This window comes from Neopsephotus bourkii, unplaced genomic scaffold, assembly GCF_033783945.1.
Source record: "Neopsephotus bourkii isolate Nb327-2 ecotype Australia unplaced genomic scaffold, CSIRO-AGI_Nbou_v1 NB_1083, whole genome shotgun sequence".
Taxonomy (NCBI): Eukaryota; Metazoa; Chordata; class Aves; order Psittaciformes; family Psittacidae; genus Neopsephotus; species Neopsephotus bourkii.
The window spans coordinates 184,224-210,649 of NW_026901571.1; the positions used below are offsets into that span (position 1 = coordinate 184,224).

General features: G+C 37.4%; 1 protein-coding gene across 1 annotated transcript in view; it reads right to left on the reverse strand.

Moving 5' to 3' along the window:
- Positions 1-26,426, reverse strand: part of BNC2 (basonuclin zinc finger protein 2) — a 239,216-nt gene that overhangs the window by 12,603 nt on the left and 200,187 nt on the right. The window contains exon 4 of the mRNA XM_061362155.1: positions 10,573-12,539. Coding sequence (XP_061218139.1) covers positions 10,573-12,539 — 1,967 coding nt within the window. The remainder of the gene's footprint in view (positions 1-10,572; positions 12,540-26,426) is intronic.

The following is a 26,426-nucleotide window of genomic DNA, read 5'->3' on the forward strand; positions in this document are numbered from 1 at the left end:
ATAACAGCAGTACATTATTCATTATTTGCTTGGAAGGTTCATAGACTATTTACCAATTGCATTACAAGTTCAAATTCATAATAAATCCGCAGATTTGGGGACAGTTTTGTATGATTTCAGGTTCCATGGCAAATAAATAAACCATTTCATTTGGTCACAATGCAAAGGTAATTCTCATTCCCACTGCTTTGTTCGTCTAAAAAAGTCTGGGTTTATCTGTGTAATACCAGAGGAACTACAAATGCAAATACAATGTGGCACTACTACAGGGTTCCTCTATTAGTAATTTTACATTACTAAATAAGTACACCTTTCAGGTCAACTGATAGCTGATTATCCTATAACCTCCCTTCACTGACATCCCAACTCCTCAGTAATGTCAATCCTAAGAGATTCTTCCATACATACTATTTCAGCGGTTATTAAATTTTCAACTTTTTACCCATCCACAAGAGACTGTGCAAAGACATCTAAGGGAGGTATGAGTTCAGCTTGCTGTCCAAGGATTATTTTGGAAGAAACATTAGCAGCCGTCCCAGCCTGGCGCTTATATCTCATTTGAAACATCTACTCATTCCTGACCAACAAAGAAAATTTCAATAAAGTACTTTTACTGGTTTAACAGCAGTGAGCTCCGGGGATTGTCAAAGTGCTCAGTCTTTTCCGAGGAGAGAAGGAATCAGCAGCTCAAATATAATTAACCTTCCATTCTCAATGCAAACTGCCACACACAGGAGCTCTGCAGTCTATTAGTGAAGTTATAACGGCCAACAGGCAGAGGCAAAATTGGTCAAAAAGTTGGCTGCTGCTGTCATATTTTTAGAATTATGATTAATGACACTAATAATGTGGATGATTACTGATATGTGTATCTCCTGCAGTTTATCATATTGCACTGGCTGCCTACGTCCACAATAAACATGATGCTATCATTTACCTCTTTATTGAAGGCAATCCTTCTCTTGAAGGAGCACATTCTAATTACTTTGTAATGTTTTATGTCTTAAACATTTTGCAGCTCTGGACTTTGCCAACAGCTTCATGTCTACCATTGATTAATTACAGAATGTTTAATCAAAATTTAGAACCTAATGCAGTCATTTATGAGTGTGCTGCAAGTGCCAAGATAGTTAGGCTGCCATCCCAAGCTTGCAGAATGCTGGGTTCAAAATTAAATCCCAGAAATGTGGAAGATGCCAAAGATTTTACCTTGAGTGATTTGAGTTTAAAATCTTACTTCAGTTGAATGACAGGCACGAACCCAAAATGAGAGGTCTTTATTGTGCATGTATGTGTACTTGCATGCTCCTATTACATTTTTCCTCCTCTATAAATGTCTTAACTTTTTTCATTCATGCCACTGTTACTGCAGTTGCTTCTCACCTCCTTTACAAGCCTTCCCTGCTTCTACAGCTCTTGCAAACACCAGTCAAGACAGTGTAGTTTTGAAGTGGTTAAACAAGTGAAAAATAATTTGCAGGGACAAATACATTTTTTTTTTTTTAATGTGGATTTTTATGGTACTGTCATACAACCATTCACCGTTGAAGTTAAGTGTTTTTTTAATACCATTACTGAACTGCTGAAATGGATGCTAATATAGCTTGGAGTGCTAATGTCAAATCTTGGTAATAAAAAAGACAGAGTGCTGAATGAAATAATTTCAAGTAAAAAATAGAACAAAAGTGCTCTTCACTCTCGCTCTCCACTTTTATTGAATTGGGACTGACTGAGCCAATTGCTTTAGAAGTCTGTAAAACACAATTACTAGTGAGCTGACTGACCCAGCAGTGCCACTTCTGTGATGGAACAGACTAAAAAGACTGCAGAATTAGTGCTGCTCCCCTATCTGGCTATCAAACCTGAGAGACGTCCAGCACTGGATCTGTTATCCTTCCTGCCAGGGCCTGCCTCCTCCCATCACGAAATCCTGCACAATGTATCATCTGTGTGCATCTTCTTCATGAAACAAGGGTTTATTTACCTTTTCTGAGTGGGAATCCAAATTCTCCTTCTATCCAGTGTAATTTTAGATCTTTATCTACCAACACAGCTGTGTATAGGTTTTCTTTCAGTACATGCATCCACAGACACACATATATATACATGTTTAGGCTATTTTTATTTATGCATTTTGTGCATTAAACACAAAACTACAATGTAAAATTTACGGACAACAAAATTAACTCTGTCCTGTTTGCATTTTCAGTTGTAAATAGCTGAAGCGTACTTGCTTTTTTATTTTGGCATAACAAAGAAAAGGAGAAAGAGAGAGGAAGAGGGAAAGAAATTAAAAAACAAACTGAACTGGAAGCAGGCAACACTTTTCCCTAGTTAATAAAATAAGCAATAAAGTTTGTAAAGCACTAGAATCAAAATCAGTAACACTGGAAATAACAACTTCTAACACTTACAATTTACAGCTTATGCTTCATACTCATATAGTTTGACGCAGACATACAGGTTAGGTTTGGGTTTTTTTTCCCTTTCTCTTAAAAAAAAAAAAACAACAAAACAAATAAAAGGCAAAACCAAAGTGACAGTAAAAAATATCTTATTGCAATCCCATCCTTTTTTCTCTCTCCTCCTTTTTCCCCCATACAAAACTATGCACATCACATCTATTCACAATGCCAACAAAGTCCTACAGTCATTTCTTTTTTATAACAGTGTACATATTTGGCAAATCTAAAAATCTTTCATTTCTCTTCCAGGTCAATTTATACAAAGCTTGCAGGTGCCTTATGGCAAAAATCTTAAATTATTTCTTAGACAGATCTTTTAAAGTAATGCTTTTCAGGTCAAGCTTAAATGCAAAATGAGCTCTTAATTAAAAAAAAAATAAATGGAGAGAGACAAACTTGCTTAGCACAAGGCAAACTGCTCATTTAAAAGGTGTTGCTGGGAAGTAGAAAGCACTACTAAAAGCCTTGGATTTTCTTCAGAAGACGTGGGCTTAAAAATTCTGTCAGGAAATATCCAGTGCGTTCCATTAATATTCAGCATCTGATGAGCTGTAAGTGGTATCAGACCTGAGAGATTTCTGTGTTACCTCAGGTCCCAACCTACCATACGAGGTACCTCTAATACCACTGGGAACGTTTTATTTGTACCTGCTGGATGCAAATGGGTGGTTTCTACTGTAGTATCTACAGCATAATACCATGAAACATGAAACAGTGGTTTCAACTGTAGTACGTAAGGCATAATATCACAAATACTGATGGCACAGCTGGCCATCTTTTCTGAAAAGAGGCACAGGTGGTGAGTACTGCAGGTCAGGATTAAGGAGTGGTGCAGTGCCTATACAGTATATATGATTTGCAGTGCCTATACAATATATCATCTGGTTATTTTTTCCCTTAGCTCTTTCTAACCACACAGTATACTCCTGCAATTATAGGCTCTATTTTACCAATTTGCTATTATACCCTGTTGCATTTGCTAACCACTAGCAACTTGTATAACCATGAAAAGGTGTCCCAGATTTAGAGGGATTGTGTTTTGAGTTTTATCTCCAGGGCTCACAAATTGACAAATCTTTTTGAGTAAAATCTTTTTCATAAGACATATTCAAGTGCAAAACACTCCCTTCTCATGCATCTGTTGCAAACTCACCTTCAGGCCAGTGCCTTAGACATCACTAGCTACAGCAAAATGGTCCCTGCAATTCTTAACCAATCTACCTGGGCCTACTAGCCAAGGGCTATCTTGTCAAAAAACAGTGAATGTGAACCCAAATGAGCTTTGTTTTAATACACTGACCACCTGCTTTATAATTCTACTTCAAGTAATATCCCCTGACCTCACAAACCCTAGGAATGACTGCATCTTTGGGACGAGGCCAACTGTGAACAATGTCCACCTCTGTCTAGATATACCACAGGACTGGCACACTATCCTTCAAAACACTGTTGTAGCTATTTGGAATCATATACACCTGTTAATTTTTTCCCCTTGGGGTTGTTGTTCTTCTAGGACTTGCCTCACCAGTTTTCTTACTTTCAGGTAAACTTAACTTTAATTCATATTTGCCCCAGCACGGTCACTAAGTTCACAATAATGAATAAAATGGCTCACATCTAGGGTGCGGAGCATCATCAGCATCATCATTAAGGGTAGAAGAAAATGGCCTCATCTACAATTAATCTTTGGTTAGGCCATACAAGCTGATGTAAAGTTTTCCTCTTCAGGTTTGGTTAGGCCATAAGAGCCGATGTAAAGTTTTCCTCTTCAGGTGACATTTTTTCTTTTTAGACAGAAAAGCACAGGTGACAAATTCACGTATCATATATGTATATATGACAGAGTTTATCTGCGTACTTAGTGTCTCTCTCCTTGAACAAGAGCTGTAAATCCAAAGGCCAGTAAATACACAGCCATTCCAGCCACAGATGTGTCTCCTTCCCCCTTTCATTATTTCTCCCCAGACTCCTCCAGCTGAGAGTACTATATCTCTCAGGTTGCAGTGTCTTGTTCCATTTTCATGCATCCAGGCTTTTGGGAGTAGTTCCCTGGTGCTATTTTGTAGCTGTAAAGTACAACTTCCTCCATAGTAGCAGAAATATTACAGTCTTCTGCTGTAAAGTTTAAAAGAACATTTAAGAGTCTCCACAGGAACTAAGGTAGGTAGACGTTTTGTTTACCCCACCTCCAGAAGACGCTCAGAAAGATAGTACATCTCTACATACAGGGAACAGCTTTACATTTACTCAGATAAGTAGAAAATATTTAACTTTCTTCCACTTTCTGTGGAAGATTTTTGGTTCTTCCAGTTATTTCCTATAAACCTAGGGACAGTCAGGATATTATGAATAAGCATTCATGTTCCCAGTCCTGTCTTCCCAAAAAATCCCCTTCATTAAACATAAAACAAATTAAACACTTACCCTATTTGTCACAACACATACCAGAGGTAAATACTGTTCCATGCATGTTTTGCTTTTGGCTAGTATTCACCACCCATCTTAATCCTGGTGTAGCAGTTTATTTAAATAAACTTTTGAGGTCACTGAAAAGTCCTTGACTTACTCTGCACATTCACACAAAAATGAGACTCTTGCACTGCACAAGAAGCTGAACTTTTGCTCTCAAAGTGATACCATTTTGTGTACCAAAAAATAACAAGATACAGTCAGAAGATCATTTTAAAAACAACTACAACCTCCAACTGAAACACAAAATAAATGATATGTGTAGCTGGAAAAGACCTCCCTCCATACCAGAGCTGATTCTGCAATGTTTACTCACATAAACATGTTTACTCACATGAGTAGCCTTTCTAGGGCTTGTTCTAATTTATTTATTCTCTAAAAAAAAATAAAAAATAAAAAAGTATTAAGTAATTAGTTCTATGCATTCTTGTTTTAATTCTGATTCTCTTGTTCACACTGATGAGTATCCATTCTGACAGGCAGTATGCTTTCAACATGAATACTCATGGAAGAAGTTAGCTTTGTGTTAGAGGTGGCACAAAATGTTACTTTATGATCCAGGTTTTCTTCATAAGGAAGAGTTATGTGGACATTTGCGATGACACACAACTTAGTGATGCTTCAAGAGAAAACCTAATGGTTCATACAATTGTATTGGGTAATGCAGCTAGTCTATTCATGTACTGCGTTCATGTCCAGAAACAGTAGTATAGAAATAAATAAATTCATATCTTAAGAAAATGGTAAAAAAGCCCTCCTGACTCTTGCCAAGGGGTCCATCAAACACCTAGTATCTTAAAACCTAATTTCCTTGTTATTATTGTAGGAAATTCAAGCTGTATATGACAGCTAATTATATTATATAGGGAGAATACAGTAATAATTACCGACTGATGTGAAATATCTTATTTCTTGGAGATATCTCTCCCTAGAATTGAGTGCATTTATAGAAAATAATTCTCTAAAAAGTGTCTGTAGAAGACCCCAAGCATAGTAGGATAATGAAGAAATGGGTGCTGTTGTGCCAAGGAGGTGATAACAGGAGGCAGGTAGCAGCTCTCTTACATCTTCACTTCCCTTGGTAACGTATGCAGTGGCTCATCATAGGTAACTGATGTTAATTTATTCAAGCACACCTGTACAGGGCTGGAAGTCAGGTAACCAAACAAAAAGTATGTCTCTGCTTTTTTAATACAGCTACACAGAGGCCTCTATCCACACAAATTTAGGTCTGGTTTTAATAGACCACCTACAGATGTCTTGCCCCATACAAATCAAGGAGTTTACATGTTTAAATCTGGACTGATTTAACTAGCAATCAAGTGGCATGATCACACTTGGCATCAATAGTTGCCTCATATTTATTTATAAGTCACCCTGAGCAGATATTATTTTGTTTTTAAATTTATTCATGGGGCTTAGTCACCCTTCCCATCCTGTGGAACACACACACACGCTCCCTTCGTGAGAAAATTTAAAGACCTGAGCAATTAATAGTCCTACTTTAGTAGCAGGAAGACAAAGTGAAAAGTTCTTGCTTTGTTCCTCTGAACAGGTACAGAAAGTTAACTAATTTGCATGCCTTAAGAGAGAAAGGAAATCATGGTAACATATTGTTACTAATGCTCTGTCCTATCTTAAAAACCAGAGATTTTAATAGTGCCAATATGGAGGTAAAATGGGAATATGGCATGGGGATATGGAAAAAAAGTGGTTTTCACAAGTGTAGTGCTTCAAGGACAAGAAAGATACAGGTTTTTATAAGATTGTTTTGATAAGTGATGTTACTTGTAGCTCAGAAGAATGATGAAAAAAGGCTCATTAAAAAAATTTAGGCTAATATTGCTTTTGAGTAGCTCAAATATTCAAAAGCAGTACCTTGTAATTTTTAGAAGGGAAAACAGAATTACTGGGTCACTGACAGGAAGGGCCAGGACACCGCTTTGCATTCTTCTGTCCTGTGTTGAAAACACATGCATAAGTTGGGACTATTGAATCTTCTAGTTACCTTGACCTGAATTTACATAGAATATCGGTGTTTAGTCAAAGATCAGAGAAGATATTCCAACCTTTCTGGCAGAAGGATATTTGTACAGGAGTTGACTTTGGCCCAAATGATGCAGCAATGGTGAAGCTGGATTTAGTCAACTCTGAACACAAATTACTAAAGGATGCATTCCACAATAGAGGGCTGCATCTGTGACACAGATAAAGAAATACCTTTAGTCAAAGGAGCACTGCATTTGCTGCTGACATGATCTGCTGCCTCTGGTGATTAGCAATTTGTATCACAACCCCACCCTTGCAAAGACCATTTTACAAGAGCTACACTATCAACAATTTGGAATTTTGCGTATGTTCAGGACAAGGGGAATACAATCAAATCTTTAATTAACTAGAATTGCACTGGAAATGTCTTAAGCCACGTCAGATGCCTCTAAAGGAAAAAAAAAAGGATCATCCAATGTTATTTATTGCCATATAAGCTTGTTTTTTCTTTTAGAACATAATTAGAGCAATGAGCTTTAGACCTCTAACTGGTATTAATAGATTAATAATATTACAATACAGTGCTAGTAATATGATTAATAAAATTATGAAAAGTTAAATTCATGCTACTCGGTATGTTATGAGACAGCTAGAATTCTTATTTTGTTAAGATAGTACTGAAAAAAATATTTAATTTTAATTGTCAAAGAAGTTCTAAGCTTCTCTAACTACTCAGATTACGTGACTCACATCACAAGCAAATCACACAGGCTTTTTATAATGTGTCCAAAATGGAGCACCCATACAAAACAAATATTATCCAGGAATTATTATTGTATGCTTTAGATAGCTATTTCTTATTTCTTGTACAGCAGTTAAAAGCAAGATGCTTCTGAGCTTTTAAGTGAAATTGATTTAAGTGGCTGGAGGAAGTTCTCACTTTGAATGCTATTAAATTTAGTTATCCAGTTGTCTTTGAGATGCTCTCGATAATCTGAAGAGCTAGAAATTGTACACTTATGTAATGACTCTTTCTAAAACAAATGTATATATTCAAAAAGAATATTAGCAAAAGATAATAACAAAACGAAAACTCTCTAGGGCGATTAAACAGTTTGGAAAAAAAAAATCTTTCACTTCCTAAATTGACTGTAAAAAGCCACCTTTTTTTTAAGGAAGTATTAGAAAATAATGTTTAAGATGTTTAGGTTCTTTTATATGCTGTACATACATTTTCATTTTTGCATGTTCCTAGACATGGTACTTCTGGATAAGAATGGATAGTCCAAGAAGTTTTGAAGATGTTCCTTTCTCAAGTGTACTAAAGAATTATCAGGAACCACGAACCACAAGAGAATTACTTGGTTCTTTCAAGGCATTTCCAGACGACTGTTGCAAACCAGGAGTGCTAATGAACATACAAAAACATCAAGCCTGAATAGGCATACAAACTCTACCACACCTTGAATTTTTTAATGTGTATAACCACTTTTAAATCTTTGCAATTAAAGGATGTAACATGTCCACAAATATCTTCTGTCCCAAGCGCAACACATAACTGAAACATATTCTGAATGTTACTAGTGGAATGATACAAAAAGATGGTCTTGTGCCTTACAGAACTTAATGATATTTAAATGATAATTTTATCTTTAAATATGCAGCCTGCAGTTTAAGGTCCTGAATAAGATTTTTATTTTATGGCTTGCTTTCCGTTAGCTTAATAGGAGTGTACTGACATAATTGACAAAATATTTTCAAAATGTGCTCTTTTTTATTGTTGTCACCTCAGCAATATTTTATGTATGTCACCAGAGCCATCTTTTTCTTAGAACATCTTTACTGTACTAACTTTACTATAAGCATGATCTATCAATGGGTTCCCCTGGACATTTAGTACGTCGCATAAAATTCAAAGTCCTAAAGATAACCACTTCTTACTTCACATGCTGAATGCAAAGCTGCTCTGCTTAGTGCATGACTGACTTTTCCTAATTCACTTGAGGAAGTAGACCAATCAAGCCAAATTCTGAACTAACAAAATGTGCAATTTTAGGAACTGAAAGGGATTGCACACATCTACTCTCAGAATAGATTATACCACTGTGTGCTTCCCTTGCCAGACTCCAGCCTCATAAAAGTTACCAGGATACCCCAAGAAGGGAGTTTTAATTTAGTTTTACCTGTCATGTCCAGTGGTTTGCTTAATCCTACTGAAATGGAAACTTTCTAGATTATCCTCATAATCCGTTTTGAACTTTCATTCTTATGACTGTGCCTGGTTTTCTATTTAGTGGATTTCATAAAAGGTAACAGAAGACATGAGATATCTGGGGACTGGGCTCTCCATCAAAACAGTGAATTTTTGCTCCTCAGTATCCTTGAAACTAACTTGCTTTCATTTTGTATGACATATATATTCACTTTCAAATCAAATCAATTTTCATGGGGGACAAAAAAAATATAGGAGCTGTGTGTGAAATGTTTAGCTAGGTTTAATTTTTCTTTCTGTATCTGCTGATTTTTTGCAACATAATGAAAAATATGAAACACAAGTAAAGGAAAAGACAGAGCACAATCTCACGATAACTCCATAAACAAGACAGATTTTGTTATATGATAGTATGATCATCATTGCATGCGAGGGCTTTCTTCCACAAGTATGAAATAACTGTGCTATCCTACCACCCTGATAAACTCCATTTATATTACATTTTCCTCAGAAATAAAAAAGAATAATATATATATATAAAAAAACCCCAAACCTAAGCAATTATGGATCAGCTGCTTCTGTTTAAGCACATCTTTTTCAGTATTGATGCAGCATAACTAGGGCATGATGTCATCTGAAGGGCCAGCAGAATATACCCTGGCTGACCTTAAAAATATGTAGGGGTCTAGCTCTCCTCTCTGAGTGTGCATGATTCCCATCAGTGGGAAAGGGAGTTGCTCACATGCAGAAAAGAAGATAAAGTAGATTTAATGACCATAGTGGATAGAGAGGTATACGAGTTCTACTAAAGAAAGAGATAACCATTTTCCTAATATTCACTTGTTCTTGCAACAACATAGTAGCTAGTTTTAAAATTGAAGAGAAGAAAGGATAGTCTTCTAGTGTTTCCTGTTTGCTTTTATATGACTCCATGGGGATGTAAATAACTTTTATTACAGTTCTTCCATTCTATTTCTCCATCTATTCATCCAACTGTCTGTCCACCCCTTCCCTCCTTCCTAGTTCTATGGTTTGATATACATGCATGGATATATTTGTATATATAAATTCGTATTGTTTATAATTTACTATACATCTAATAGAAGCTTTTCTTGTTCTAAAAGTTGCAGGGAAAATAAATATAATAAAATTTGCAGCCTATAAACAGAAGGAGAATGCACATGGTCTCAGGCACACAGAAAGAATAATGACATTTATTACCTAGCCAGTCACTTAAGAGGATGGCAAGAAATACACTATTCTGAATTCCAAACAACAATGAAAATCTTAGTGATAATACTCTCTCAATGTCATGGGAACACAACTGTCACTTGTCATTACTGTGCATCTCTCTATTTCTTCATATATCCTAAACTGCCTATTCTTACATAATTCAACACATTTAATAATGTAGAAAATCAATTAATATTTACTGACCTGTCTCTGCTTCTCCGTGATGGGAACGCAGCATTACAGCCAGCCACTGTGCAGACATGCATCTCTTTTAAATGAACATTTCTGTAGTGAAGCTTCACACTGTAGGAACTCTTGAAACTTTTCTTGCACACATAGCAGATCTTGGGGTCCGGGCTGGAGCACATTTCACCTTCTGAGGAAAACTTCTGAGGGCTGCTGTAGTTGAATGTAGAAGCGAAACTTTCATGAAGGGCAGCCATACTGGCACTGCCACCATTGTAAAGTCCATATTGGCTCATGTAGAACATATCATATGTAGGGTCTGTATACTCTTCCTTCACCTTAATGACATCCTGGTTGGAAGAATCAATGTGGTTTTCATCTGGTCTGTCACTGTGCATCATAGATTTTTCACCAGGTTCATGGAGACGATCATCACCTTCCATGGATTCCTCACACAATTTGGGCTCTGATGACTCTGACTCATTTTCATAGTCTCTCTCATGCTCCTGGTCTTCTGATGTCATGCTGTCTGCTCTTCTTATGTCTGGTCTGGAAATGCATCTGCTTCTGTCAGTTTTGGAAAAGTCTTTCACAGACAGGCCTGGGCTCATTTCCTCCTGAGAATGGCAGTGATTGTCATGGCCAATGTCATTCACCATAGTGTTGCTATCATTCACCTCTTCATCTTCATCATCAAACTCATCAGCAGTATCAATAACTTCCTTTTCAATTTTAACTGGCATGCTTGACTTCCTTGGCTTCTTCTTGGGTGCAAGGTCAGCATTTGTCTCTGGGGTGGGCATCAGCACTGAAGGCACTGATGACTCTGAAGGAGGTGGGGGATGCTGCTCCATACCACTCACTGCTGGTATTATTGGACTGGTAGGGAGTGAGGTTGGAGGACTCACCATCTCCCCAGGAGTAAGCAAATTTCTGTAAAAAGGAGGAACAGGTTGGACAGTCTTTAAAGCCGGGAACACCAGCTGACTGGGAAGAGGGTTCTGTAGTACAGGATCTAGAGGGGGAGTGTTAAACCCCATTGGTGGACGCCCAGGACTTGTTAAAGTTAGACTGGATTTTGTACTTGCTATGACTGGAGTCGCAGCACCTGATGTAGCACGAATTAGATCTTTGTCACGGTTATTCCTTAGCATAGGCATGTGGAGGCGAGGATTTGGGTTAGCACTGTGGCGATTGCGGCTTCTGAGAGAGCTGAAGACCATGTTGCAGCCCTCAATAGTACACCGGTGCTTGATTTTCAGGTGAACTGCATTGTAGTGGATTTTAAGAGTACCTTTGTCATAGAAAGTTTTGCCACATGCATTGCAAAACACTCTTCCTTTCCTGGAGGCTGACCCCATTCTCCTCATTCTATGAATACGGAATGAGCTTTTAGTGTGTTCTGGTTTTGATAAATCATTGACAGGTGTAGGTGTCTGAACAGGGGAAACGCATGCTGGCTCAGTTTTGGGCTCAACATTTGTGATGCTGGTCAAAGCATTTCTGCTGGGTGTTTGCTCGTTCTTGAAAGGCGTAGGGGAAACTTCAGATTCACTGCTCTCATTATATTCATTTTGGGCTGTAAGGCTTGGTTCACGAAGCCTCATTGCTGGTTGTTCCAGCAGGAGGCCGTTTGGAGGCAGCCCTAGCAGTGGAGCAGAGACTGGATTTATGTACTGGAATGGAAGCAGGAATGCAAGGCTATTCGGGATGTTTTCAAAATGATGAATGCTGGAAGGGTTACTATTCTCCAGGTGAGCAAGGAGACTTGGGCTCCTGGTGCGATTATTGCTTTCAATAAAAGTCCTTATATCTGAATCTGTCTTTGAAGACGGCACAGCCACAGCCTGCCCTTCTTTTTCTTGAATTGCCATCAGCTCCACGATGGATTTTGTTTCTCCAAATCTCAGGAACTGCTGAAGGGTAATGATCTCTTCTTCCCTGGACATGATGGCCCAGCGGTCCAGCACCTTGCCTGCAGCATCCTAGAGGCCATATCAAAGAAACAACAAAGACAAACACAAAGAAAAAACTTATTGATTCTGCATAATTATGGAATTCAATAGAAGGTGCTCTGCTGCCTGAACATGAAACACTAAGCTTAAAACACAACATGCAAACAGTGTTAATAGAACTCAACTAAAAATATGCAAATATTCCAGCCATGCAAATACAGTAATTAGAGTCACAGTCAGAGAAACAGACTGAATTTAATAATACTAGAGCAAAGAAAATATAGACAATGGGGCTCTGTGATCTAAAATGTTTTAAATACTTTTATTTTAACAATAGTGATTTATGTACGATGCTACTGTTTAGAATACATTAGTGTAAAATATGAACTGCTGCTACACACTTCATTGTAAAATATAGAAAAAATATTATCTTAATAGCTATTAAATGGTAACACTGTAAGGAAATGCACTTGATAGATTTGCTTCTCAAATATAAGCAGACATAAGACTGAAGTCACTCACAGGGCATATCACAAGGAAGTTGGATACAATGCAAAAAATTTTAAAAATAGTACATAATATTTGTACCTTACTATTTTTTTTTCTCCATGACAGCAATGCTGAAAAACATGTTAGCTATAAACTTTCATCAAAAGGTGGAAATTGGGGCACTGTTATTTAACATAACTGAACCATTACTGGTAATTGATTATAAGCTTGCAATCTTGGTAGGGTTTAGACTTAAGAGGTGACTTTTTTGCAGCCTTTTTATAAATGACAGTTAAAAATACACAAAAGTAAGCATCTGATGGATGTAGATAGCATAAATGTGTAAAAATGTTGTCTCTTAACATTGCCTTCTGATAGCAAGGGAAAAATCCAGAGAGAATACACATCAGTAATCACTAGACTATCTGTTGTTAAATATACATTAAAAAGCATTTCACACTTTCATTTTTGCTAGTAAGCATGAGATTTGCCTGAAGGTAGGACTTAAAAATTCTGCAATGTAATGTCAGGCAATCCATTCCAGCATGTATTGATAAAAACATACTAAAATACGTGTATAATGAATACATCATTTTATCGGCATCTTTCCTTTTGGGCAAAAGCTGGACATAACACCAGCACAGTAACTATAACCAACAAGCACTGTTGTAGGCCATCAAACCAGAATTATTCCAGTGCTTCCTCATGCATTAAACAGTTTGAAAGCCTTGCAAGATACTCCACCATACTGTCTCTGATCTTTTTAAATCTTGAATCTCAGATTCAGAACCTTATCTATAAACACTTAGGACTACACACTAATGCAAAAAACTATTAGTTCTTGTTTGATTATGAAGCTTGCAAATACCTTCCCCCCACCTAGCCATAGACATTTATTTCTTTTATCACCTTCAGTATTCAAAGAATAGCTTCTTCTTTCCTCTCACATTTCCTAGAGTATTGGAAAATACAATTTGCCCCAAATAGTAAGGAATATATTTATTTGACTACAGCTGGTTTTATTATTTCAGTTTTGATCTGCATCACCTCTCTGGATGCAAAGTTAATTATAAAGAATCATCACAGAACCATAGAATGATTTGGGCTGGAAGTAACCTTAAAGATTATCTAGTTCTAACCCCCTGCCATGGGCAGGGACACCTTCCACTAAACCAATGCTATGCATGCTTCAGTACCTCAGATGTAACTGTAAAACCTTTAGAAAAACTCCACACATGACCATTAACAATCAAACCATATAAGGCTATAAAATACTCAATGGTGAATAGTTATGGGAAATCTTACCCAGCTGACCCAAATGGAAAGTCCCACAACCCATCTCTATGAAGAAAAATATTTAATGCGTATCTATATGATGATGAAGAAAAACCCATGATGCTAATGTTGGTCCTCATTTGCAGCATTAGTCAGGAAATGTCCCCACCTTTGAACAACTTTAAGTACTGTGGACATCTTTAATTTCTATTCCCTGACAGTTTTACCTGTCTAATGGAGCAGTATTTTGCAGACAGTGTTATTATGTAGAAATCATCCAGGTCAAAAAACCCCACCCAACAACAAAACAAAGAAACCAAAACCAAATGGGGCAAGGGGAAAGAGAAAAAACCCACCACCACCACAAACAAACAATCAAAGGACAGGTTCATAATTTAAAGCTCTAAGATTATATTTTCTTCCCATCCAACTAACTTTGGCTACTCTCTCCATGAGCATGACCTAAATCTTCTTACAACCACTTCTTCCACAACTTCCAAACAACCATGCTGGTTCCACATTTGAGTAATTCCTACCTCAAACTACAAAACCAGACCCAGCTCTGATTTTAGTCTCAGGGCCATCACCTTTGACCCAATCTATATGCATGCATTCCTAATCCCAAACCACAAGTATTAATTCCTTTTAACTGTAACTTGTATTGTTTGAAGATGGAAATAACATTGTCTAATTTACACTGCTTACATGTATTGTACTAGGATTCCAGTCTGCAGCCAGCTGCAGGATGCATTGTAATGTACTACTGGTAGTAATTTGTTTTGTTTTTGCTTTAATTTGTAAATCACTCACAGGCTTATATAACCCATGCTTTATAAAAATGGATATTTAAATAAATAAAAATTAAATACAGCTAGCACGACAATAACTCACAGGAATAGGAGGCATATATCCTATAACACACTCCCTCACATAAGTGGAAGGCATTACACACAGTCCTTCATGCAGTGGCAGAGCACCCAACTCTTTGCATGCAGAGAACAGGTAGACATTCTAAATGCAGGGGCCCACAGCTCAACTCAGAGAACCTGGCAACTGGCTACAGGAGCTACCTCTCAATGAGGCACCACCACCCCTTGTTTCATTTAGTTTAAGGATTTGCAAGAAGGGCCAGACCCTTAGCAGCTGCTAGGTCCCACTGATCAGAGAAACTGGCAGTGTTAAGGGTGTGATTGCCATGGGGTTACCCTTGCTGCCATAGAAACAGCAGGGAATCATAAAGCTGCTCTACTAGTTATATCAAGCTATATCTTGTTAATTTTCTGCAAGAAGCTGTTTGTTTTTCCCCCAGCAAAAGTAAAGAAACATTGCACAGATGCCTATATTTCATAAAATATCATGCTCCTAATGGATACTATGCAGCATATGCTTCAATATTTACATAGTGATGGCTTTCCATAAATCATTGTAACTATGTATTATGCAAAACTAGATAAAGAACGAATAGGAATGTTAGGTTTTGATAAAACTTAAAATTAACAAAAAATCTAACAATTATCCCCTTTGAATTGAGCTATAACTAGCTAGGGATCTCTCTGTATATGGTAATACTTGATTAGAGGTTCAAGTCCTTTCTTACATGTAATCGATTTCTTGTTTCTGACAATCTCTCATGCTAAATTTTCTCCCCAAAGCCATTAAATCATATCCATATTTAAATATTTCACGACAAAAGGTTCCAATTTATATTACTTTTTTCAGCACACAACTGATTAAGCAAAGCCTCCTGTGACAACATGTACAAGGAAGTCGGTGAGTACAGATAGCACTGCATGCTACAGCTCTAAAGCCATGTTGCAGACACGTAAACCCAGCCCACACAACATACAGTGATGCTCTTTTTTCTATGCCTTTACACCCTTGTTTTGGTTTTATTCTTTTATTTTATTATTTCATTTTAAATTTTTTATTTTAATTTAATGTGCGCGTAGCTCTCTCACGATTTTAGATGGCGAAAATCTTAATCTCTAAATCATATTAAATTAACACCCAGGGATACAAAACATAACCTTGAATATTTTTTTAACTCTATAAACACACACTTTATTATTTGTGCAGATACAGCTTCACAAACACACATACTACATTAGATCTATAAAGTAATGTCATGGTTAATCACCCTGAATCTGCCTCCTCATTTTTGGTGACCGTATGTTAGGAGGAGATGTGTCAGGATATGTTAGGGTACATCTTATCTCAAACTTCTGGGTCAGATAGAACAAGTGATGGGTGTCAGGATGATTATCTTGGATAATACAAACAGGCTACAACAGAAGATGGACAGAAAGGTCACTCCAATTTTTAGGAGCTTAATTGGGGAGGATTGTGAATATGAGCCTTCATTTCCTGAGGGCCTTTAGGCTTTACAAATTTCAAGCTTTCAGTGCAGCTTTAAAACCTCCCAATTAAAAAAACAAGTATTTAGAAAATAAGGACAGTCTACACAAACATAATCTATGGACATACATTGTAAAGTTTAAACTTCATGTTATGAAATCAGTTGAATTAAATGCTCACTTTGTGTGAGAAGCTCCACTGACTCTGTGCCTGCATTATCTGCAGGTGATTTTATATGTCTACACATGTATGTACATACACGTATACACCACAGACTTTGCAGTTCTATTTCTAGCTTACTAATTAACTTCTTGGCATACGTAAAATGTATACATACACCTGGCTGAATACATAGAGAGAGATGATTATACGAGAACTGAGATTAATAAAAAGGTTATAAAAAGAAAAGTTAAAATTACTTCTTAAACAAGACTTATGTTCTGGGAAACATTCCAGGATTATTTGGGGTGCTATTGTGATAACTTCTGAGAACCACTCACAGTTACATAGAAAAACTCATTGCTAGCCTTCATATTTTAGCAGGTTTGCATATTCACCACAAACTGCCATTTTTTACACATATAAGTATCCACGTTACAAAATTTTACAGAGATACATGTTTGATTAAATACACAAGCCTAGTGTTTATCAGCAATCTTTCTTCTCCCTCCTGAGTTATGTATTTTCTAGCTGATCTCAGAGAAACATTTTGAGTGCAGCTGTAACACTTGAAAAGCAGACTGAAAGATACTCATTTGGTCATACTATAATTGCAGAGGATGGTTTTAATTAGGGTGCAGACACAGAAAAAAAATCAACATTTGTTTCTAATAAGGAAAAGCCTACATAATTTCCACGATTTAGGGTTTGTTGTTTTTGTTTGGCTGAATTTCCCAGAAGCATCTTTTTTCTTCCCAATTAAATTTCAAGGTGTTACACTATGGGTAGTCCTACTACTCCTGAGGTAAAAGCTACCAAAAGTGTGCAGTAGCACACCAACTCATAGTACAGATGGGGCAACGTGCAACACCTCTTGCTCATTCTGGTTAACTGACCTCAATAGGATAGTAAGCCCTCTAACTAGTTTTCCATGGAAAGGTACACTCCCGCATACAATTACATACTCGTTTTCCTGGTAGGTGTCTTTACCATGCTGAACCTGACTCACCTTTGCTCCTGTAAACATGAAGAAAAGGTCATGATTATACATGTGCTCACCATGACTATACATGTGCAACTGATATAAGATTTAACACACAGCCTGCAAAGAGCCATGGTTAAATTTTTTTCCCCTCATCTGTCTCTTGTCATCCACCTCCCACCAGACCCCCTTCATCAACTGAAGCCATATGAACAAACTCATGTTTAAGTGTCAGCAGTCTTTTCCTTGAATTATACCACTACACAAGGAACAAATACAGCGAAGCACTACCAAGTTCTCAGTCAATAATGGAAATCTTTATCTTTTGGCTTCACTGCAGCCTCCACTCTGCTAGAAAAATCAAAAGCTACGAATCTTCCTCCCTTCTGACACCCCCTTTCTCTTACCTGTTGGACTTGTTTTCTTTGTCCAGAGATGCACAGTATGTATGAGGATACCAGCATATTACAGCAGGGGAAGAGAAGGCTGTCTTTCCCCAAAGTATCACTGAGAATGACATGGGCAGTATGTGTTGCAACAAAGAGTAACACGAAGGAGATTTTATTTACTTATGTGTATGCATATATTTACTTCTGCTGCCAGGTTTGTAAAAGTACTTACTCTGGCTGCTTTTTAGACTCTGGGTCTCCTTATGCATTCATCAGCTACAAGCTTCGCATTTTGACTGAAAGGACCCTCAAAGACCTTTGCAAACTTTACTAACTGATACTGTGGACCCTAGACCAAATCTGGCAGCACTTTAGATCCAGAGTAATTGCATTTTAAATCTAGAGTAATTCCAGTGACCATGCTGGAAAGTAATTTTGACATAACTTAGCCCTGAAACATGATGTGGAGCCAAATTTGTCTGAATATATATTGGGGCGTACCACCATGGTGGAGCATAGCGGCTGTGTAACGATGCACAGGAGCACTACTCAACAATTTCAGAGTGAAAGTGAGGAACAGCATGTACTGCTGAAACTGCAGATGGGAGGTAAGGAGGTGGAATGCAATAACCGCAGCTGAAACTTAGCCAGGACACTGCCGTTAACCACCCACACTCTTACTAAATGGCCTACAGGGTCTTTACTGACCAAAAGTATGCAGGTCCTCTGTTTTATATCTCAGCCCAAAGACACGACAGCAGCACAGACCCCTGCACAAGCAACCTGCTACAGTGCTGATTCTGGATTAATTTGCAGGGAGTCGTATGAAAATACTGGCTCCCCAATACATGACTCTTCTGGGGAACTGAGCACCCCAAATGCAGCATGTATTTTCATTCTTCAGGGTCACCAACCCTAAAATACGTTTGAAACTCTGAAAGATGATGACACTGTCAAATGCCAACTATAACTCATTCATGCGAATTGGGGGTAGGCAAAAGAGTCTCATACTGTTTTCAGAAAAGAAACATTAACATGAACTCTCACTCCTCACAAATGTGTATTCAGCACTGTAATTCCAGTAAACCTATTAGGATGCAAGGCCAATAGCTTTCAGTGGTTTTTTTTCTGATTTTTAAAAACATATTGTTTGATTTGTGATAAAATATTCACTTTGTTATGGAATGCTCCTTATTACGGACCAGATAAGGATGTATAATTCACAAGACACTTACAGTCCATTCTCACCCAAAAAACAAACCACCTTCAATGCATTGCATATAGAATTTTTATTTTTAAAACTATGATATATCACTCTGGGATTAATATATTTAATGACAGCAGCTCAAGCTTCATTTAATCATAGCAGCTACATCAAGCCTTTTTAAAACAGAGGGCCTGAGAAGCTTTTTTCAGAGTAACCCTCTCTCCACACTTAGAGGAAAAGAATCTAAGCACAGCCAGGGCCTGATAATCTTCTTGCATTTACTAGCTTTATAGTGGTATGACACCTATGATGTCAACAAAATTTGCTTTGACTTACAACTGTCAGGTTTGTGACAACTATTAAAATGGCAAAATCTGTCACTGACTGATAATGACAGAACTCCTGTTAGCATGGATACACATTGATTTGGTGGCTTTAAGAAGATCCAAAGTCATGTTTCAGCAGTTGTCATTATCTTATTAGTTGACATTTATTTTGAGATACCAGTGTCAATTCCCAAGTATTTTGCCTCTCCCTCCCATGAGAAAATGAACATATTTTCAAATGCAAACATTTACTCCCCTCACCATCAGTTCTGGTTGAGGCTTTCAGATATTTCTAAAGACTTTCCTAATTGAGTAGTTACTGTGAGGTGACAAGATGTGTTACGGTATCTGCTCAGAAAAACATTTTTACTGCACACTAAAGGTGGGTATTTTTTTTCTCCCATTCATTAAATGGTAGAATATCGAGACATTATAGAAATTGGGTAATCAAATTCCTTAAACAACTTTGAAATCAATAACCTTGAATCCCAAGTGTAGAGTAGTATTTTCATACTGCTTCTCTACAACCTGTGAGAGTGGAAAATTCATTCAAGTGTCTCTGAAGAAGCTTTGTTACTAACTTGTGGCACGTAACAGTGCTTGCCCTTAGGCAGACATGGCTCCTAGTGGCAATCAAACCAACAAGCACACGGTTTATGAACGCAAAAATTTTAGACTGCATGAGGTGCCATGGGCATTTTTCAAGCTAGTATGTAAACAGAGACACAAACATAGCAAAACATTACAACGCAGTTTTGCATGAAAGTGGGTAGGAAACACCCAGCATGCATATCCATAGAAATGACTGATTTTCATGCTGATTTTCACCATTTTCTGCATATATAGTTGCCTAACTTTATATACCATTAAGAAATATACCTTGATGCTATCAGTCCCTGAAATCACCTTGACTTTACTGTTTGGAGTCAATGTTGTGTAACTTACTGAGAAGCAAAGTTATGTTTTCTATACTCTGGCATTCTTTCAGTATATTTAACAAGCTACTTAAGCCTGTCTTTCTGAGCCTCAGTTTTACCAACACTGAAAGAATGACACGCTTTTTTATGAGAAAAAGGAAACATCCACAAAGATCACCAATTGAGGTATTGCATCTGCAACACATGAAGCCACAAGAGACGCTCAGGCTTTCTTCAACCTACATCTTCCCCAATGCACAATGTGATAATACAAATAAAACATGTCTGACATCCTTGCTCCATCATGGACTGCTCCTAACACAGACTCTTAACATGCATCAAATGGAGGGCAAGGCATGTGGCAGTCAAGTCAAATCACAGTATCAGATGGTCCTTTGCTCACTTTAAATATAAACTGACTAAAGCCATAACCTGAGCTGAAAAATATAAGCAACAACATCTGAGTCTTCCCACCCTCGTAAGTAAAACTTCTAAAGATGTTAGTAAGGCATTTGACGAACTGGGGGCACTGTAAAGAACTGAGAAGTTTCCCAAGGACAGAAATACCAGAGTAAAAGTACCAGTAAGTCATACTCATAAACTGGATTTCAATACCTGCTTGGTTTTCTGATTGAACCCAGACTGTGCCTCAGTAAGGGGAATCAGGCGCACTATATACTGGGTATATGAATGGCAACAGAATCGGGAGATTGATTTCCATCTTTATTATTCATTAGAGGACTATGCATTATTACTTGCAATATATACAACTCAATCTTAATGAAGCCTTTTCCCTTTGATTGTTTACCTAAAAAAATGCACCAAAAGACTCAGGTATGTCTCAGGTAGCAGTGTTATTTAAAGGGATGCAGCAGGGTGCAGAAGCGGCACGAAAAAGGCAAAGGTCACTGGAATATAAGAATGTTATGATACATAAAGTGAGCTATCTGTTTGCACGTATTAGAGGCAATGAAATGCAAAAGAAAGTGGGGGAAATTATATTACAGTGTACAAAGTAATAATAACTATGCCTGCATGTCTTAATACCCTCTTGTCCCAGCAGTCCTGACTTTCTAGGCAGCCCACTTCTCCACATTAACAGTAGTCATTTGGAGAGCAGCAAACGTGCCATTAGAAGCACTTTTACAAGTGTATATTCATCCACCAATTAGCTTAATGTGGCCGCTTTCTGCATATTTTCTATCCAGGCTTGCACAAATCTTATTAATATTTCCCCCTAGCGCTTTGACAGATTACCTTGTCATTATGCATCCTGGAGCCTTTTAAACAATATGGGTAAACTACTGTTTGCGAGGTTAATGACAATTATCCCCTAATTACTGCATAAGTCACTCAGTCCACTTTATCTCATAGGCAGGGTTCTGCTCTGTGTATCTGCCATTGTGTCACTGTAAATGAATCTTGTATAGCTATGTTTATCTGTCGTTGCTTTGTAAATTACCCTAGCAGAAGAATGAACAAATTACTGTGTGTCATCACTTAAATACGGCTTCTGATAAAAAAAGTCCCACAAGCACAGCACTTGAATTTTAGCCTGATCACAATTAGTAAACACATATTAAATGTTTTAGAAGATATATTTAGAAATGGATGGGACACAGTGTGGTGGAAGAAGGCTCTGAAGTGGTAAGCCTAAGGGTAGAAAAACAGAAGAAATACAGAAAGCTACACTAGTGGTAGTTCCATGATCACCTCTTAAGAACTGTTCTCCTAATTTACAGTTGATAGATGAGCCAGTGATATTTTCCAAACAATCCCATATTCAGAGCTGTGTCGAATTCCACAATCTCTACTGTTTCTGACCATAGCCACATAGGATTATTTATATTTTGTTTTAAGCTGGGAAATCCAAACACAATTTGGAACAGAAGTAACATCCATAAAAACACAGGCACTGCTAATTTAATGGATGCATTTTAGAACAGTTTCAAAGAAGATTAATCATTTGGATCATTTCTGCCCTGACCAGTCATAGTGACTCCAGCAGGACTTCTCAGTGCACAAATCAGAGCAGAATCTAGCAGGCAGCACCTAAGTCAATGTACTGATTAAAAAAAAAAAAAAAAAGGAAGAAAAGAAAGAATTAGCACATTGCCTACTTTTTTTCTACAGTGCCTGCACTTTGAGTTACCTCCTTGGTATAATTAGAGTCCAACAGAAGGGGAGAAAATAATTCTGAGTTCAATCCAGTGAGAGAGTTCAGCTCCAACTCAGGAGAGGAAACCAAAATTGGAAAATACCAACTTCCTCATATATTCAATTTCCTGAAGCAATTTCAAGTCACCATTAAGAGTACTCTACTGGTAGTACATCACTGACACCACCTATGTCCTGCTTTGAGAAAGTGTAACAGAGACAGTGCATTTCTACTCTGTCCCTAGGAAGGTCCCTTCTTGAGTCAGAGAAAACTTCTTAGTACTGGTTCTGTATCGCTGGCAGTCACATTAATTGCAAAGATTTAGTAATTAATGACTCAGGCTACAAACTTCATTTCCTCAAGCTCAGTGTAGTCATGGCACGTGAACTTCCTCTCACCAGGGGTTTGAGCAGAGACTGAATCCTCTCAGTCTCACTTAGACCTGAAGTTTAACTCTGAGAATGAGGGTGCTTCCCTGCTTGCCTGGCAAATGGGTGATTAGTGGAAAGAGATGCTGTTCTAGCTACTTAGATGAAACTGCCTGCTGCACAGCCTGCAGGAAAACCAACGCATAACAATAGGTACATCAACCCTGCAATGAGGTTACACAGTAATGCATTTTATGAGCTCTTGGGAAACACTTTACACACATATATATGATACATTCACAAATGATACATGCATTGATACGATGATGACACCTATATGCATATTTGAAATTGATTTTGCCTTGTATTTTACATATTCCATACAGCAAACCTTCCCTTTTTATATACATCCTAAAACATGCCCAGCACCAGATTCCAAGCAGTGCAGTACAAAAAAATGAAGTCCCTAGGACAACATGAAAATTGGAGTGGAACTATGATTCTTTAAGGGTAGCAGTATAACACTGCTCAAGTTGCTGTACAAGAAAAATGAAATGCCAGAATTATCCCAAACCTAGTGATTAGTGCAATTCAGCAGGTAATACCAACATTTAAAATCTTTTTATCATAGTAAAGTGTACATTTATTTTGTTGGATTATGGTAGGGTCACATCCAGAAAGAATGGACAGACTGAGATGTAACAAAATTACTGATATTACTGAAAATAACAGTGGTTTGAATGGAACATGGATGAGGACAGCACCTCTGAACATGTTTTCAGTATAGGTTAGAAGAAAAGCTGTAGTGAAATGCTAAGAAAATGTAACAGCCATCACTGCCAGGGATAACTGAAAAGGCTGATCAATTTTGAGTAAGGACTACCTCAAGGGTTTTGGTCCCACTAGGATCGATCTTTGTCCTGTATTCAGTCAATGCAACTTTCAGCAGGATATCCACTGCAGAAATAAATGGAAGTGCTGCAGTAACCCTCCACCCTCCCTCTAAGTATGTTATTTTCTCTGTATGCTGAAGGAAAAGTAAAATCATTGTGGCTGACGGTAAAGTGCTAGGAAACAGGTGGTTTAAAACATTTAAGGACACAGAGCACTGACACTGTCATGTACAGTATTATTTGGAAAATTAAAAAAAAAGAGCCTTTCTACATTATCAATATTTCTCTTTGAATTTGGAGGTTCTTTGGCCTCTGACCTTTGTTACTAGCAAACAAACTCCACAAGAAAGAGACAATAGGTAATTTAATAGTCCCACCAAATTAAGATAAGGATTAATACCTGGCTTTTGTACAGGCAAGCATGGGCCCTAAATGCATCGTTAACCTCTAAGGGCCAGGAAACAATGCTGGCTGCTTCTAAGGGGAAACTGGGACTGGTTTAACTGAACAATTTTTAAGAAAAGCCCTGGCAAAATAACAGAATGAAAATAAGTGAAAGCTAAAAAAACAGATAGGAGAAACACAGTTATTCATGTTGGTTAGGATCTTTTAAGAAATTCTATATACTATGCAATTTTTGCTTTTGCACATTTTTGGTTTCATCAGCTTTCTTTGAACAATCTCTAGAGATACTGAGTTACTTGCAGAGAACTCTATTCATTAAGAAATATTATTTACATAGGTATTATTCGGCTTTGCCTCAGATCTTTTACATTTAAATGGAAGTATGTGCCTTTGATCTAACACATTCAAAAACCTAATGATACTTTACATGGACATAGATCAGTAGGTGGTAAAGGTTGAGGTAAGCAAGAAAACACTATAAAATTCAAAATGTAGATGGTGTTAACAAGATAGCTCAGTTACAACATTAGTTATAAAAAGAAATTCTGACGAGGAACATGAAAATTGAGAATTATACTAAACCCGTTATTTGTGTGTATCAATAATTCCTCATTTCCAGAGAATTTCACACATTGTGGAGTTTTAGGTACCATTTTCAACTCTCAACAACAGCACAGGAAGAACACATTTTTCATGAGCAATTCATGTTGAGGAGGACACTGGAACATGCTATAAATATATACACTCAGAATAGACTGGACAGAAGAATAAGCAGGAGAATACTATATGTTAAGAGATAAACAAGCACCATTCGCTGACCCAACCCTCTATTTGGGGAAAACTTCCTTTTTCTGAACATAATGGAAGTTCTGCTTGAGTAAATTCTTCAAAGTCAAGTCATGCTGAGGCCTGTGCCACCCCTCTCATTCTTACAGCCAAGTGGCCTGGTGTGGTATAATGGACATGAGCATACAAGAGGCCTTGGTTCATGTGCAAAAACTCCGTATTATTTTTGAGCAGTTTGCAGCTCCAGAGTTCCTGTTTGAACTTCAGCTGCAAATAACCTAAATACTTGGAAATTCTAACTGAATTCTAACTGAATCGAACTGTACCTACACTTAGATTTTAAAGAAGGACCTAAAATATCAAACAGAAATCTCATAAACTACAAACATTTGTCACCTGAAAGGAAAACCAATCTTTTGCATTTTTAACACCTTTTCATATTGTAATCTCAGAGAAAGAGGTGGACGTGGGCAATCCTGGAGAAACTGAAGCTTAAATCTAGACTCACCAGCCACTTCTTGCATATTCTGGACAAATCATAGTCCTTCCATGTCCCACATCCTTGTCTTTAAAATGGACACAGACAATGTTTTCTCTTATTTTATGACCATGTTGTAATGAAAAACATGCCACAGACTTGGAAAGGCTGAAGTCAGTGGAGCCCTATATACCTGTAAACTCGAATAAACAGTTTATTGTGAACTTGACCTGCCTTTATATACATTTAAACAACTATGACCTGCAGTAAGGTTTTAAATTAACTGAGTTGCAGAAGAACTGAAATGAAAAGACAGACTTAGAAAGAGCCTATCTAGAGAGTCACAGTAACATTCACACTCTATTCTTCAGTGGACAACAGTAGAATACAGCTGGAAGGATTCACTTCTATAGTATTTGGATGTGGAAGCTACAATCAGTCAATGATCACCCTTTCTAGTTCATCCTTTCAGAGAACAACCTTTATTACACTATGTTGTGATTGTTTTATTCATACTTATTATGTTCAGAGCTTCCCAAGTGAAATAATTCTCAAATAAAAATACCAATCCCACTTCCCCAAATGAACACCAATAAACTGTCATTAGATTACTTGTAGCACAGCAAACTGAAGGAAATAACAATGCTCATACTTGCAAGTTTCTTTTGATAACTTTACAATCTGCCCTCTTACCTCAAGGGACAAACAGATTCTTTCTCAATACAGAAGA